Source organism: Erinaceus europaeus, chromosome 20, assembly GCF_950295315.1.
Source record: "Erinaceus europaeus chromosome 20, mEriEur2.1, whole genome shotgun sequence".
NCBI classification, from domain to species: domain Eukaryota; kingdom Metazoa; phylum Chordata; class Mammalia; order Eulipotyphla; family Erinaceidae; genus Erinaceus; species Erinaceus europaeus.
Genome location: NC_080181.1, coordinates 52616861 through 52634980, shown reverse-complemented (window position 1 = coordinate 52634980; position 18120 = coordinate 52616861). Strand labels below are relative to the sequence as shown.

The following is an 18120-nucleotide window of genomic DNA, read 5'->3' as shown; positions in this document are numbered from 1 at the left end:
GCCAAAAATATTTGGAATGGGCATGGGGTAAGAGTAAGGGTACCAGTTTTGTTGAGGTATAATTTCCATACCATGAGATCCACTCGTCGTAAGTGTGCACTTGAACCATTTCATAAAATTTAGAGTTGTGTAGCCATTACTGTAATCCAATTTCACAACTTTCCAACCCTCCTCCTGCTTCGATTCCCAGTTGCACTAGAGAGGTTCACAGTCAACCTCCACTCCCATCCTTGCCTCCAGGCAACCCCGAGTCTACTTTCTGTCTGTGTGAACTTGCTAGTTGTGTGCCTCTAACATAAATGGACCCATGCATTGTATGGTCTTTTGTGTTTATGCTTAAACTAGGCATAATGATTTTGATGTTTACCCATGTCATCACATGTACTCATTTGTTATTTCCCCCTTAAGTGAGCATATTAATAACTGAACATATCAAAAACTACAGAACACATTTGGAGAAAATCATCCAACTATAATGTTAAGTTTCAGCTTTGTTCTCCTTGATATTTAATTATGAAAAAGTCTTTACCACACAAGAATTTTGAGTAAAATAGCATGGACTCAGAGGTTAATAGAATGTAAGAGTTAAGGTAGCTGCTTGCAAGATTATTGCTGAGATATTTTTGAAAGGCAGCCATTTTCATGACAAAGTAAATGTCAGCTTGTTTTTCTCTCTACTTCGTTCCCTAAACCTCGCCCAGATGGGCCCCAGATCTCAAGCTAAGCTAGGCAAGACTCAAGCTGAGCTCCCAGCTACATTTTAATTATCAATACCAGTCAGCTCATGATCATAATGACAACAGTAGTGATAATAAGTTCAAGTTTAAACTGACTGCATATATGGTAGGCACTGTGCTGCTCTCTCTTCTCTCTCATGGAGTCTACAGTGACCTGTGAAGTCTCAGTCTCAGTCTGGCCCACCTCTGCAGATGCCAGAGTAGTATATTGATTATTTTGAGTTAAAAATACTGTTTGGGGCTGGGAGATAGCTGGCTAGGTCAAGCGCACATGTTATTATGAACTAGGACCAGTTTTAGTAGAAAATCTGCTGCACAAAATCACATTGTATTAAGTTCCTTTATATTTCTCTCCAGTGTAAGATTTGACCCCTTTCATAGGCTAATCACCCATCTAAGGATCTCTCTAACCTCTGTTTCTCTCCCTATTCCTTAGCCTCACCAATTCTACCTTCATTCACTTGGTAGGGATCTGAGTGTCTTACCAAGTTTTCTTCAACCTTACATATGAAGCCCTGGTACTAGTGAATATGTATATTTTAACAATCTGAGGGTATTTTGTCGGAATCTCAGCATTTTGTGACACTCTTGCTTTTCCCTTCTCTGTATTCCCAGGGCTTAACCTTCAGTAGCAGAAAAATCAGGCCACCAGCAAGTGACCAAGTCAGAGGGAATCTCTTTGTTAAGAAAGACAACTAGATCCATTTCTGATTAGTATCTTCCAACACCTGTGGATTACTGAAGGAAATCAGACCAGATCTGAAAATTGTCCAGACTTCCATTGAATTAAAAGAGTAAATAAAAAGAAAGGATACTACAGTTGCTTTTACACAAATCTGTTCTATTTGAGAGACAACAAGAAGATTATAGTTGAAATTTTTATCCAAAAAGTTTCATGAACACATTCTGCACTTAAACCACTGCACATAGAATGGATGATGGTTATCGAAACAGGCCAAATTTCTACCACGGAGCAAGGGATATAGCTCAAGAGGCAACCATGCAGACCCGAAACCAAGGAATGAATGACTACAAATATCAGGACAACTATGAAGGCTATGCCCCCAATGATGGCTATTACCGTGGCAATGAGTCCAACCCAGAAGAGGATGCACAGAGTGATGTTACAGAAGGCCATGATGAGGAGGATGAGATCTATGAGGGAGAGTACCAGGGCATCCCTCACCCAGATGACATCAAGGCCAAGCAGACCAAGATGGCTCCCTCTAGGGCAGATGGCCTTCAGGACCAAGCTGACATGATGGCTGAGAGAATGGAAGATGAGGAGCAATTGGCTCACCAGTATGAAACCATCATTGATGAGTGTGGCCATGGGCGCTTCCAATGGATCCTCTTCTTTGTCTTGGGTTTGGCCCTGATGGCTGATGGGGTGGAAGTGTTTGTGGTGAGTTTTGCTCTGCCCAGCGCAGAGAAAGACATGTGTCTGTCCAGTTCCAAGAAGGGAATGCTTGGTAAGTAGAAATATCCAAATAGCATTCTCTTTGTGGCATTAATATATGAAGGGGAAAGAACAGTACATTTTATTTGGCACTGTTAGGCACATTAGTATATCACAGTACTATTACCAACTTGACTTTTTCTTTTTTTACCCATTTTGTCACTAAGGTATTTTTGTCTCAGGTAATTTAATTAATTGATTCAGTGTATACAGCTAGTAAGTTAATTCCTACTCACACACTCTCTCTGTGTCTCAAATACACACACGCACACACTATATATATGTGTATATATATGTATATATATATATATATATATATATATATTTTTTTTTTTTCCTTTTAACCAAAGCTCTGATCATCTCTGGCTTATGGTAGTAAGGGGGATCGAACCTGGGATTTTGGAGCTTCAGGCATGAGAGTCTTTTTGCATAACCATTATACTTTTTTTTTTTTTGCCTCCAGGGTTATTGCTGGGGCTCGGTGCCTGCACTATGAATCCACTACTCCTGGAGGTCATTTTTCCCATTTTTGTTGCCCTTGTTGTTGGACTTGTTATAGTTGTTATTGTTGTCATAGCTGTTGTTATTGTTGGATAGGATAGAGAGAAATGGAGAGAGGAGGGGAAGACAGAGAGGAGGAGACAAAGATAAGACACCTGCAGACCTGCTTCACCGCTTGCGAAGTGACCCCCTGCAGGTGAAGAGCTGGCATCCTTACGCTGTTCCTTGCACTTTGTGCCATGTGCGTTTAGCCCGCTGAGCTACTGCCCAGCTCCCACCATTATGCACTCTCTCCCACCCTTTTTCTATATATTTTTTATTTATTTCTGCTTAAATTAAATCTACTTCCACATTCAGAACTTAAGTAGTTTTTTTTCAAGTAGCTGGTCAGAAGTCTCTTCTACTTAGTCCTTTCTTGTGTTTCTTCTAGACTTCATGTTCTCCTGGTTTCTCTTGAACGTATTAGTGGGCTGAATAGTCATGTCTCAGGGATGAATAGTGTCCTGAGCACACTCCTGGAATCCCTCCAGGCTTTTGGGAACCACCCTTCAAGCACAGAGGAATGTCACAGCAAGCAGGACCAACATTACAAATCAGTCCCTGAGACTGGTACCATCAGATTTAGGCATCAGCTATCAGGGCTCCTAGCAGAGAGATTTTTATGACCTTAGAGAGAGTATAAGCACAGATGGTATAGTGTAGAAGAGATTCATCATAATATAGATACAAGTTTGTCTTAGTCATGTAGTGTCCTACAAAACATCTATTCTCCAAATATAGAATTTGTGCAATTGATTGTTTAGCAAAGACATCATTACTGAGAATTTACTATTAGTCAGATTCTTACTCAAGATAAGAAAATATGGGGCTGGGCGGTGGCTCACCTGGTTGAGTATACATGTTACCTACCATATGCAAGAACTTGAGTTTAAACCCTATTCCCCACCTGCAGGTAGGGTTGCTTCATGAGTGGTAAAGCAATGTTCTCTTTCTCTCTCTCCCTGTCTCCCCTTTCCCTCTCAATTTCTCTGTCTCTATCCAAAAGTAAGTAAATAAAATATTTCTTTTAAAAGATCAATAAATATTAATGGTACCCACAGGAACGTGAAACCTAGGGAAGGAAAGAGGATTCCCTTTTGTAAAAGACATTCATGCCTGAGGCCTTGAGGTACCAGGTTCAATACATAGGGTAGATTGTGTCACTGTAGCCAGAACTGAGCAGTATTCTGGTAGAAAAAGGAAAAGAAGAGGAAGGCAAGAAAGAAAAAAAAAAAACAAGAAAAGACAAATAACGTAATGCAAAAACCTATCTAGCAACTTAGCTCATTTATTCAACTAGTATTTATCACCTGTTCATTCTGTTGAACCTTGGGGAGACAGTGTTGAACCAGGTAGACAGTCCTCGCCTCTCCAAAAACTTACATGTCACAGGACAAACAGGCATTAGTAAACACTGAGGGTTATTTAAGTACTGTAGCAAGTGCTGTGACATGATTATGGTCCCAATACTTGCATTAAAGCAGAAGTTGGCAAACATTTTCTGGAAAGACTCATGTAGTAAATATTTTAGACTGTGCAAGTCCAGATGGTCTCTGTCTTCACTACACAGCCCTGTCTCTAGCACAAAGGCAGCCACAGACAATACGGAGACAAATGGGCATGACTGTGTTCCAATAAAACTTTATTTACTGAAAAAGAACAGTGGGCTGGGTTTAGCTTATGTGCTGTATGTAGTTTGCTGTCACCTTAGAGCTGCTGCCAGTAAGACTGGGATATGAAATAAAACATCTGCTTAAAGGGACTCGGGCATACAAGTTCTGCTCTCTGTTTTTTTTTTTTTTTTTTTTTCAGATTGTCTCTCTAACATCTAGGTAAAGAATTGTCCCTGGGGACTCTTAAAATTGCTTTGTTCATTCCTTTCTAATGAAAGGGACATTTAAAGATTTGTGTGTTCATTTATATTACTACTCATATTACTTTTATTTTTTGGTGCTTGGTGTCTGCATAGCTCCATCATTTCCAGTGGCCAGTTTTGTTTTTTTTTTGTCTCCAGGGTTATTATTGCTGGGACTCAGTGCCTGCACTACAAATCCACTGCTCCTGGAGGCCATTTTTTTTCTTTTGTTGCCCTTGTTGTTTATCACTGTTGTTATTATTGTTGGATAGGACAGAGAGAAATTGAGAGAGGAAGGGAAGACAGAGAGGGGGAGAGAAAGACACCTGCAGACCTGCTTCACTGCTTGTGAGCAACCCCTTGCAGGTGGGGAGCTGGGGCCTCAAACTGTACCAGTCCTTGCTTTGCACCATGTGTGCTTAACCGTCTGTGCTACTGCCCGACCCCCAACATTTGCTCTTAAAGAGGGTGAGAGACATAGAGGGAGACCGAAGGAGAGATACCCATGGAACTACTCCATTCCCACTCTGCAGGTGGGGTCCAAGGGCTTGAACCCAGGTATTTGCACATGGTAATGTGTACATGCTCTAACAGGTGTGCCACCACCCAACGCCTTATTCATTTATTTTGATGAGGGAGAGAGCAGTGTGCCATTCATTTCTAGCATGTGATAGGGGACTCAGGCATGCAAGTCTTGTGCTCTAAAGCTAAGATATCTTCCCTGTAAGGATCCCGGTTTGAGCCCCCGGCTCCCCACCTGCAGGGGAGTCGCTTCACAGGCGGTGAAGCAGGTCTGCAGGTATCTATCTTTCTCTCCCCTTCTCTGTCTTCCCCTCCTCTCTCCATTTCTCTCTGTCCTGTCCAACAACGAACAATATCAACAATGGTAATAATAATAACCACAACGAGGCTACAACAACAAGGGCAATGAAAGGGGGAAAAATGGCCTCCAGGAGCAGTGGATTCATGGTGCTGGCACCGAGCCCAACAATAATCCTGGAGGAAACAAAAAAAAAAAGATATCTTCCCAACTGCAAAAGGACCATGTAAAACAGGCTTATCAGGCTGGCAAGATAGCTCACTTGCATAGTGTGCCTACTTTGTCATGTCTGCGTGGCTCAGGTTCAAGCTCAGCCCCCATCACACTGGAGGAATCTTCAGTGCTGTGGTTTTTTCCTTCTCTCTGGGAGTCTGTCTTTTCCTAACTGAAAAAAGGCAGTGCAGAGTGGTGATGACATACATTCCATGATCTCACACACAGACCCACATGCACACATACATTGAAAACTTCATAATGAGGTCCGTGATAGCTAAGACCATTAAGGAACCAAAGGAGACCTACTAGATACACAGATGGAAAAAATTACTTGAGAAGCAACATCATCACTCAATTTTAAAGCATTGACAAGTACTTCTTTATATTAATTAGTTTGTTTTAATGAAAAAAATTATAGAGAGGGAGAGAGTCAGAGTCACCAGAGACTGCTCAGCTCTGGCTTAGGGTGGTGCTGGGGATTGAACCTGGGACTTCAGATAGGTCTAGATATGCTTACTAAGTAATGATTCACTTCCTCTGTCACCTCTGTGCTCATTGATCAGCTTTAACGGAACTGTGGCATGATGTGCTGGCCCTTAGAGCAAAGGCTAGGCTTGAGAGAACTTGGCCCTAACTTAGTCCACATTGTGTGCCATTTTGCTTTTGGTGTCTGCCAAGATGATGCTATAACTCAATCCAAGAAGAGTAGCAAAGCAGACCACCTGAGCAGGGACGAACTTTCTATGCCCTCTTAGGCCCTTTCTGTGATTGAGGAAATGAGCTTGGAGCAGCCATGAGGAGATGGGTGACTGACTGGAGGTCTCTGGAGGCAGCATTTCCATGTGATGTTTCATATTACCTTCCCAGTCACCAGTGTGATTAGAGCATTTTTACCCCATTTGCACACACAAGCACACATGCTCCACAAGCCCAGTTGTTGCAGGAGCTGGTATTTCATTTAGTCAGCCTGTTCTGCCTTTCTGTCCTGAATGTTCTTTGGAATAGAGGTCATGTTACCTTCAGGCCCCACCACATCATCAGCACCCCATAGATTTCTTAAGGTACCAGTTACTTCCACAGAGAGGAGCCTGGTGGGGCATGGGGCACAGAGGCATAGGCACTGGAGTCTGGCTACTCATTTATCAGCTAATGATCTTGGGCAAATCTTAACTCTCTAAATTATCTTTTTGCATATGTGGATTAGGATAATAATACATTCACTGTGAGGGCTAAATGACATAAAGTCGGTGAAGCAGCCAGCACTCCATGCCTGCCCAACAACTGTTAGCTCTTGTCACTGGGTATTAAAGCTTTCTCCCTTCTAGAATATGCTGCAAATGATATTATACTTGGAGTGAGATTATACAGGAGCCAGGTTGCCTGGAGTTGAATATGTGCTCTGCCAATTCTCAGTAGGATGACTTTGGGAAGTTGTTGAGGTTTTCTGTGCCTCGGCTTCTTGTCTGCAGAAATGGAGATATAAGTGGCATCTGCACTGTAGGGCTCTGTAATGAGATGAATGTAAAACATATAACTTGCATGAAATAATGCTGGCATATAAACAGTGCTCAAGAGATCTTAGTTGCTATTTCAAAGTTGTTAATCCCAAAATGATTACTTAATTATGATGAGCCACCCAAATTTAGGACTAGATGTCCTCACCTTGTGTTCCATATTTCTTTCACCTCGAATTATTTGTTGTAGGCTTTTAAGGTCAAACTGCTTCCTAGGCTGGAAAATGCTAATCCACTTCTTACTCTCATATTTTCTTTTTCCCTCTCTCTTTTAAAGATGCCATTCCTTTATTTTACTATGTTTATTTTTTGATAGAAACAGAGAGAAATTTCTAGTAAAGGAGATAGAGGAAGAGAGAGAGGGAGAGGGAGAGAGTGTGTGTTAAACTCTCTGAGCACTGTTTCACCACCCTGGATGCTTCTGCTCGGGGAGGGGGGGCTTGAACCCTAGTCTTGTGTACTGTAATATGCGCACACAACTGGGTGTGCCAAAAGACATAATTTCTTTTTTTTAAATTTATTAGTGATTAAGTAGTGATTTACAAAATTGTAAGATAATATGGGTCTAATTCCACACCATTCCCACTATCAGAGTTCTGTATTCCCACCTTCCTCCAGTGGAAGCTGCAATAGTTCTCCCAAGGTCATAGATATGAATATACTATATCTATCTATCTATCTATCTACCTACCTATCTTTTACCCATTTTTATTTATTTCTACAGCCCTGCCTTCACTTCCTTCCTGTTATTCCTATACCCATTACTACTTTTGAGTGTCCTTCTTTTTTCCTCTTCTCTCTCAGATAAGCAAAACAGTGCCTGGCTTCCTCTGGTGTTTTCCAGATTCTCTTCCCTTTTAGTGATGGTATAAAAACAAAGATTCCTGGTGATAAATATTTCGGGTCCTGGTGGAATTGGGGTTTAGAGCCCTCTGGTCATCTCCAAACATTTCTCCTCCTCGGTGGGTATGGACCAAAATTCTTTTGGGGTACAAGAAAATAGGAGTTCTGGCTTCTGTAATTGCTTTTCTGCTGGACATGGATGTTGGCTGGTTGATCCATACTCCCAGTCAAAATATAATTTCTTTTTTGTAATTAAATATTTTGCTTATTAGTTTTGGATAGAGACAGAGAGAAATTGAGAGAGAGAGAGAGAGAGAGAGAGAGAGAGAGAGAGAGAGAGAGAGAGATACGCCTGCAGTACTGCTCCACTGCTTGTGAAAGAGACACCACTCTGGTGCTGGTGCATGTGGTGCTAAGAATCAAACAGGGGACTTGAACCCTAACATGTGTGCTCAACCAGGTGTGCCATCCCCTGACCCCAAAGACATAATTTCTTAAAGAACACTTCCAGAGAGGAAGGCACAGAAGTTTCCCATACAGAGGCCTGCCCTCACACAGACAGCCTCCCACACTGTCAGATCCCTTGACCATTGTGGAGCATGGGTAATAAATGGTCAGCTACGCTGGCACAGCCTTCTGACCCCAAACTCTAGTCTACCATAGTTCATTCACTGTTTACACTTGATTCAGACAAGTGTAAGTTACGTGTCACACATAGTATCTTTATTGCTCTAACCATCTGTGTTTTGCCTGCTAATCTTCCCTTCCCCAAAGATTCCTAGTAACCAGTGATGTTTTTCATCACCATAATTTTACTGTTTCTGGGTTATAATGTCCGCAAAGTTGGAATCATACAGTATTCCTTTCTAGACTAGCTTATTTCACCATGATGCATTTAAACTTCTGTGTGTTTTGATCGTTTAATAATTCATTTCTTCTTACTATTTATTGTTAATTAATAGTAGTCCAGTTTTCAGATATATCACTGCTAATCCGTTCATCTAATGAAGGACATGTTGGTTGCTTTCATGTTTTGGTAACTATGAACAAAAGCTTCGTTTATTTTTGAGACAGCCAGAGTCTTGCACATATAGTTTTTGCACAGAACAGAACTGAGAGAAACCATAGCACTGAAGCTTCCTCCCCTGCTGTAACGCCCCCTTGTGGTTTTTGGGCTCAAACCTGGGCTGCACCTGTGGCCCAGATCTCTACCCAGGGATCTCTCTCTGACCTGCAACATCATCACATGAGCAAAACAAAAGAGGGATACGGGATAAGCCCTGAGACGGGAGTTGCTAGCCTTAGGGGGCTTGTTCTTGCCTCTGTTCTATTTCCTGGCTGTGTGATGCTGTACTGAGAGAATTTCTTCCTCTCAGACTTCATGGTTTTAGATGGTTGATGTATGAATATGGTGCCTGAACCCACCATTTCTTAAAATATATTTTATTTTATTTTATTTTATTTTATTTTGCCTCCAGGGTTATTGCTGGAGTTCGGTGCCTGGACTATGAATCTACTGCTCCTGGAGGCCATTTTTTCCCTTTTGTTGCCCTTGTTTTTTTTTTTTTATAATTGTTACTGTTATTATTATTGTTATTGCTGTCATTGTTGTTGGATAGGACAGAGTGAAATGGAGAGAGGAGGGGAAAATAGAGAGGGGGAGAGAAAGATGGACACTTGCAGACCTGCTTCACCACTTGTGAAACTACACCCTGCAGGTGAGGAACTGGGGGCTCGAGCTGGGATCCTTACGCCGGTCCTTGCACTTGGTGCCATGTGCACTTAACCCACTGCCCTACCGCCTGGCCCCCAAATATATATATATATATTTAAATTTTTTATTATCTTTATTTAATTTTTTATTTATAAAAAGGAAACATTGACTAAACCATAGGATAAGAAGGGTACAGCTTCATGCAGTTCCTACCACCAGAACTTGGAATGGGTTCCCTCCCCTGATAGCTTCCCTATTCTTTAACCCTCTGGGAGTATGGACCCAAGGTCATTGTGGGATGCAGAAGGTGGAAGGTCTGGCTTCTGTCATTGCTTCCCTGCTGAACATGGGCGTTAACAGTTCGATCCATACTCCCAGCCTATCTCTCTCTTTCCCTAGTGGGGAAGGGCTCTGGGGAAGCAGAGCTCCAGGACACATTGGTGGGGTTGTCTGTCCAGGGAAGTCTGGTCGGCATCATGCTAGCATCTGGAACCTGGTGGCTGAAAAGAGATTTAACATATAAAGCCAAACAAATTGTTGACCAATCATGGGCCTAAAGGCTGGAATAGTGCAGATGAAGTGTTGTGGGGGGGGGGGGGTGTCCTCCATTTTGTAGATACCTAGTAGGCATATTTTAGTTATATTCCAAAGGGCCTGTGGCTATACTAGTTTTTTTGTTTGTTTGTTTTTTTGCCTGAGCTTGAAATCTGATATGCAGGTGGATCCTAATTATTGTCTGGGGAGATGATATCATGGCTGGCAGAAGGACCAGAAAGCTGAATCAGGGAAGAGAGTAGCTCCCAAATATGGGAAAGGTGTATAAATATTGTTGATTGTAAATATATTTTATTTTTAATGAGAGAGAGATACAGAGGGAGGGAGAGAGAGAGAAATAGACATATGTTGTAATTAAGTGAAGAAAGATAGCGGTAGCGAGGCTATAAGCAGTTTTAAACAATGAAAGCTTTATTATGGTGGCACAGTAGTATGGGACTTTATATTTTAGGTATGGCAAAATAAGCAGTTATCAGCAGGGGTATAGGTTAATCATTATGAGAGATACCTGCAGCCCTGCTTCACCACTCATGAAGCCTTCCTCCTGCAGGTGGGGACCAGGGGCTTGAACCCAGATCCTTGTGCTCTGTAATGTGTGCGCTTAGCCAGATGCGCCACCACTTGGACCCGTCATGGGATTCTTTAGAATGATAATTGAGGAACCAGGTGGTGGTGCACCTGGTTGAGCACACATATCACCAAGCACAAGGACCTGGGTGCAGGTTCCTGGTCCCCATCTGCAGAGGGGAAGTTTCATGAGTGATGAAGAGTGCTCCCTCTCTTTTAAAAAATATTTTCTTTATTCATTTTTTAAATAGAGACAGAGAAGTTGAGAGGGAGAGAGACAGAGAGACACTTGCAGCACTATTTCATCACTTGTGAAGCTTCTCCCTTACAGGGGCTTGTATCTGGGTCCTTGTGCACTCAACCAGGTGCAACACCACCTGGCCCCTCTCCTCTTCCTCTCTATTCCCCCTTCCTCTTTCAGTTTCTCTCTGTCCTATCAAGTAAAAATAATAACAATAAAGGGGGGAATGACAATTGAGACCTCCCTTTGCAGAGTCTACACTGCTTGGCAGATTTAGAAGTGTGGACCTGACTCAAAAGCATTGGAGAGCCGTTTAATAGGGAACTATTAAATGCCTTTGAGGAAGGGACCTGCTTCTTAGGCTGCGTTTCACTTTTCATAATCGGGTCTGGAGTTTCTGGAATTGGTCTCTAATTTGGCTAGATGCAAAGACATAGTCAACTCTACTTCCAATAGTAAAGAGAGGACTGATCACCCATGCATGCTGTGGCAATGAAGCCAGACACAAAATATCAATGGCTACTCCTAATCAAACACAAGAGGGGAAGATGTAGGAGATGATGAACCTTTATTGAGCTAGTGAGTAAATTGAGACTGACTAGTTGCTCCTGATATTGCTGACAAAGTTAAAAAAAAGAAAAAAGGTGGCCCAGGAGGTGGAGCAAGGCTTAGATTGTCAGACTTACAAGCATGAGATCTCAAGTTTGAGTCCCAGCATTGCATTTGCCTGAGTAATGCTCCGGCTCTCTCGTTGCCTCTGTCTTTTTCTTAGTAAATGAATAAATTTTAAAAAAATTTCAAGAACTTGAAAACACTGGAGGTGGTGTAGTAGATAGAGCATTTCAGCCTCAGTCTTGAGGTCCCAGGTTCAATTCCTGAGAATGCTGAGGATCTCCCTCCTTCTCTTCTTCCCTTTGCTAAATAGATAAATAATCTAAGAGAAAGGGGTGGGGGGATCAGCAAGGGGAGAGAGAGAAGGGGAGAGGAAGAGGGGGAGCCGGGCAGTGGCACACCTGGTTAAGCACACATAGTACTATGTGCAAGGGTTCAAGCCCCCACTCCCCACCTGCAGGGGGTCGCTTCAGGAGCAGAGATAGAGGTGTCTCTCTATCTCTCTCTGTCTCCCTTTCCCCTCTCAATTTCTGTCCTATTGAATAATATTTGAAAAATGTCAGAGAGAGAGAGAGAGGAGAAAGAGATGAATTCTGGATGAGTTCACTTTGGGGAAGGACAGATCAGGTCTTTTGAGGATTCCCAAACAATGACTTTGAGCTGACACTTATTTCAGGAGACCCCAAAGGTCACTGTGGCCATGGAGTAGGACTTGTGGAGATCAGGTGGTCTGTGGCATTTTAGCTCAGGTTCACTTCACAGTGGGCCACCAATCCATCCTGCAGTCATCTCCCCAGTTCTGGACTACATAATTAGGGTAGTTGTACTCACAACTCACAACTTAAAAAAAAAAAAACCCACCTTGATGAGTCATGGTCCCTGGGACAAATGTGCATTTCCTGGGCTCCTGTGTGAAGGTCAGACTAGAAGCCATTCGAGTGCTTTGAGAAGAAAAGTGAGACATACATAGTCTGCCAGTAGCACCACTTTTTCTCATTTAATTTACACAAGGAAGAAAACAGATGATTTATGCAAAGAAGTCAACCCTCTTCATGAGATTTACGTTTTTTACACAGCTGATTGTGTTTGTAATAATGAGATCAGTGAATTCATAGTCAGAGCATTAACTATTACAAAGCTGATGAGTAAATTCAATTTTATGTTACAAACATACAATGAGAAAAACAATCTCCTATAGAACCCACCAGCCAACCAGCTGAAAAAACAGCATTGTAGTCTCAAGATTAAATTGTTCTACAATTAACCATTGGGATTTAAAAAAAAAAAAAAGAAAGAAAGCTTGCAAGGAAACTGTCTTACAAACCAAACATCCACTGGTTTATGATGTGGGATGCAGATTAAACATGGCTCTCTTTTAGTGAAGTGATCTCCCACTTGTCCACAGCTACTTTGTGTGTGTGTGTGTGTGTGTTTCAATTTATTTTTGCAAAGAATGGAACTAACCTTATTTGGGAAGCACTTGTGTCAAATTATTAACTGCTATTGAAACTGACAGACTCTGCCTTTCACTCTCCTTTTGATCAAGATTGAATCTAATATATTTAGACTATGTAGCTTTTAGTTCTTTTCTCTTCCTCTTGTCTCTTCTCTCTTTTCCTATCCTTTTCTTTCCCTCCCTCCCTTCCTTTCTTCCTTCCTTCCTCCTACCCTTCCTTCCTTCCTTCCTTCCTTCCTTCCTTCCTTCCTTCCTTCCTTCCTTCCTTCCTTCCTTCCCAGTGTACTGCTTAGCTCTGGTTTACGTTGGTGTGTGCAATTGAATTTAAGACCTCTGGCGCCTCAGGCATGAAAGTCCTTTGCATTACCTTTCTTCTGTCTTCCAGACCCTATTGTTTTGTTTTGTTTTGTTTTTGCCACAGGGTTATTTTTAGGACTTATTGCCTACACAACAACTCCATCACTCAGGGTGCTTATTTTTATTTTGTTTTAGTCTTTTCTTTCTGTTTTTGATTGAGGGTGAGCAATACACAGAGAGGGGGAGATAGGAGGAGAGAGCAACAGAGAGGAGAGGCTCTGGTGCTGGCAACACGGCTTTATTATTGGTGGTTTCCTCAAGATTCAAGTACATGGTAACTATTTTGCTCTACCGGGTACACCACCACCCAACTCCAAAGCTTTTTGTTTTCCTGGGAAAGAATAGTATTTATCTAAAGGAAGGACAAAGACAGAGAGAGAAAGAGGAGAGCATCAGAGGCTAGAACTTGGCTCCCAGAGGGGCAGGGAAGCTGCAGTGAGGTAGGCCAGCTGACTGCCTGACTTGACTCAGAAGGTGCACACAGCAGGCCCCTGGCCTTGCTCACCTGGCTCCTCTGATCCAACTGCAGTACCCGATTCTTTGACTTCAGGCATACAGAAACAGGCTGCAAGTGCAGAACTGCACTTAGTGCTCTCTTTGTTTATTATATCCCACACCTAGTGCCACCTAGAGCCAGCTTTTCATTGTGCACTGACATTATCTGCCTTTTCCTGCTGGCTTCTGTTTTCCAGGTGTGGTTCCCTTTCTAAAGCTGCTTTCATAGTGTCTAGTGCTTCCCATTGTGCTCTTGAAAACTCTTCCCACTAATCCCTCAGACAGGTTCCAGGCCTCCTATCCCTCAGAACACCCCCTAATAGCATCTTCAAGGTGGCTGGCCTTCAATGCTGAGGATGCCCCAGGTGCTTATCCAGATAAGAAGGACATGTGATGACGCCTGAGCAGCACACAAATAGCAGCGCTATTTGCTTTGCAGTTAGTTTATGGGGGTCATGGTAAAAACCATTCCATTTCACTGGAAGGGGAACTAGACCCCTTTTCATGGGGGATTGACAGGGTCTTGAAGAATGGGCAGGAACAGAAACATTGCTGAGCATTTTTGTATAGTACAGTCACCTGCTCTTCTCAACAGTACACACTATGACACTTGGGGCTGAGTAGTTACTTTTTCTGGGAGGGCTTTGCCCAGTGCATACTGGGAGCTTGAGCAGACCTCTGATCACTAGCTGCCTAACTAATCACTCAGCTGCTGGTTATCACTGTCCCCTGAGTAGGATGACATTTTATGGTAACGATCTTGGCAGGCTTATTTTATTACTTATTTTCTTTAATTTCTTTATAGAAATCCAAAACCACTGATGCTAAATAGTTGATAATTTCCCTAGGTCTAGTTGAGTCATTGTTCTAGATGAGTGTTTTCAACCTGACCACCCACTCACCCTCCTGTTCTGCTAAGGGGCTGCTTTAACAGCACTTAACAAATGTAACCAAAATAAACAGACTGCCCGGGTTTTGCCTTAGAGTGATTAAGTCAAAAATCTTTGAATGAAGTATGAGTAGAGGATTGTCTAACAGTGTTCCGGCCACTTTGTGGTGTAGCGGATAGAGAACGCTAGCAGTTTACAGGGCCTGCTGCTGGGTGGGAGGGTTTCGGCTTATTGTGCTGTGTATCCCCCCAAGGCTTATTTTCTCCTAATTTTTGTGGTCATGCACTTTGACCAGCGTGCCAAAATGGTGTTGCCACTGAAACTGGTGCTTACTTTTGCAGTGTTTTACAGGGTCTCCATATGTGCCCCTGTTTTATTTGTAAAGGCTCCGTAAGGTGGTCAGAGTGATAGTCCCGGATTTGTGTGGTAAGGTAGGAGACTCTCAGAAGTCATAAGTGATGCTTAAAATTAGAAGTTCCTACTGCTGCCTTCTTTCCCTGTGCTGTCATTCATTTTCACTATGGGTCATTTTGTAGTAATGATACATTAGAAGGTTTATTTTCACATGTACAGACTTCTTCATAGAAAGCAAAGAAAATTGAAGCTTTGTAGTCAGTAATTTCCCCACATCTGGTACAATCTTTCTTGATCTCTTCTAATTAAAAAGCAAATTATAATCAGTACACTACCACCAATTGTTATACTTTGATAATCTCTTAGCTTATATTCATTTTATACTAGACACTTTGTGTGTTCTCATCTCTATAGTAGCCTGCAAAGAAAGTGTCATTTCTAGCATTTTACAGGTGTGAAAACTCAGGCACTAAGAGGTTGAAATATTTTTCTAGAACTAGTTAGTCACAGATTTAGGAGTTGAAAGCATTTATGTCTCTTTTATCTTTCTGTCCTGCCCACAGAAGATGTTTCTAGGTGCTCCAGTACATAGATAAGCAGCCTTTACCAACTTTTTTTCTTTTTGGCCATTCACAAAAACGCATTTTTTAGACTATAATTTATTCTTTACTTTTATATTTACTTTTTGTGTGTTTAATAGTAGGTCACAGGTTGTAGAGAAGTAGGGTGTAGTTCCACACTACAGCCATCACCAAAATTCTGTGTCCCCACCCTCCCGACACTAACCACCACAGCTTTCACAAGTCTTAGAGATAGTTTGCTTCTGGTGGGCTTTGTTTGTTTGTTTGCTTTTCATAATAATCTATTTCAGTTCTCTAGATTCCATCTGTGAATGAAACCATCTGGTAGATGTCTTCTATTTCTTTACCTTTTTTGCTAGGCATAGTCTCCTCCAGTTTTGTCCAGGTTGTCCCAAATAACACAATATCATTTTTTTTTTCTTACCTGCAGAATACCATTCCATGGAGTATATACTCTGTAACTTCTTTAACCAGTCATTTGTCTATGGGCATTCTGGCTACTTTCAGTCTTTGGCTTAAACAACTTTCTTATGCAAAATATATCACTTCAATAAGATGCAGTTGCAGAGTTGGTGCTGGCCCTGCTTAGGGTGCTGGAGTCAGTTAAAGCCAATCTTCTGTGTAGAGCAGAGGGTGGTATGGTCTGTGTCTAGTCAGCTGGACCAGAAATGTCAGATGCTGATTTCAGGAGGAATTGGCAGTGGCTCCTGTGACTTAGACTCTAGAGAGAACTGGAGAGTAACACAAACATCCTCCCATGTCAGGCCCTGAAGAGGATCCCAGTAAGTGGTCCATCCATCATCCTGTACAGTCCAGAGCAGCAGCGGCACGAAAGACTCCCCACGATCCCTCTATCAGGCGCCGTGCCAGAGAACACTCAGGTCCTTGGTGCTCATGACTGCAGAGCAAAATGAGCCTTTGCGGGTCAGTGGGTGTACAGCCCTTTCTTATGTATAAATCTTGTGCCACACATGCCACATGATCTGGTTTTCACATTGAAAAGAGTCGATTTTGTTTCTGGAGGAGGGAGTTTGAAAGACAAAGATACTATTCAGACTGGGAGGAGGGATGGGCGAGTCAGAGTAATGGCTGTAGGAATATGAGAGCCTTTGGCATGCCCTTTGGGGCCCACTGAACAGCCTTCTCTCCTCTCCGTGAGGGCTGGCTGCCTGCTGAAATGTGCAGAGTGGGCGCTTTTCTGCTGCTCTATGGGAGATTTTGCTGACTCAGAGGCTGTGTCAGTGTGCAGGGAACAGTCCAAAGAAGTCTCACTCTCTCCTTGGCCTCTCTGTCTCACCTCTCCTTAAGCTCTAGAAAGAGAGGTCTTATCATTGAAAAGACTCGAGATAGTAGATTATGAGTCGTAAACTATAAAGACTCACCTAATACTAGAAGTGAAAGGGATGAAGGAGAAATCCTAGCATGTCCTTCTTTTCCAACTTGAAGAAGCTGCACCCCAAGGAGGAAGTGAGTTGCTGAAGGACACATGGTTTGAGACCAGGACCCGGGTCCCCAGACTGCAGGCACAGAGCACTTCTGTTGTTGGGTAGGACAGAGAGAAATCGAGAGAGGGGTAGAGACAGATAGACACCTGCAGACCTGCTTCACCACTTGTGAAGTGACCCCCCCCCAAAGGTGGGGAGCCGGGCTCAAACCGGGATCCTTACGCCTATCCATGTGCGCTTAACCAGCTGTGCTAACACCCAACCCCCTGTATGAAGTTTCTTTCAAAGAAAGTTTTTTTGAGGTAAGTAAGATTGGCTTACAGTGCTGTATGTTTTAGAGTTACAATTTACCTCAAAGATTAATTCATTTGAGGTGATTCGGGAAGTGGCACAGTGGAGAAAGCATTGGACCCTCCAGCGTGAGGTCCTGAGTTCAATCCCTGGCAGCACATGTACCAGGGTGATGTCTGGTTCTTTCTCTCTCTCCTCATACTTAAAAAAGATTAATTCATTTGAGTACATGAGATTTATAAAGTATAAGATGAGTCCAACATGATGATTGTCAGATTGGTTTCCGCCAGGTGAATTGTTCAATTCACTTTTCTCTGCCAAGTATCTAGATCCAAAAGAAGGGTTTCCTTATTCCAGAAGTTTCCAGGCATCCAGATGTGTTATAAACAAAACATTTGGCTAACTTTCTCAGAGAAGCTGTTGCCATAGGAGAGTGCAGCTGGATCCCTGATCTTCTTCCAAGACTCTATGCCAAAGTGGCAGAGAGAGTCCACGACAAGAGCATTTTGAGGAGCTCTTCTCTCTGGTGCCTCCTTCAGGCTGGACGATGAGGTGTAGTAACAGACATCAGGCTTAGA

At 42.6% G+C, this 18120-nt stretch overlaps 1 protein-coding gene across 5 annotated transcripts in view; it reads left to right on the top strand.

Annotated features, from left to right (window-relative positions):
• The window catches only part of SV2B (synaptic vesicle glycoprotein 2B), a 141048-nt gene that overhangs the window by 79913 nt on the left and 43015 nt on the right, over positions 1-18120 (top strand). For all 5 annotated transcript variants that reach the window (XM_060179360.1, XM_016190347.2, XM_016190286.2 and 2 more), the window contains exon 2: positions 1353-2209. In XM_060179360.1, coding sequence (XP_060035343.1) covers positions 1669-2209 — 541 coding nt within the window. In that variant the 5' untranslated portion in view covers positions 1353-1668. The remainder of the gene's footprint in view (positions 1-1352; positions 2210-18120) is intronic.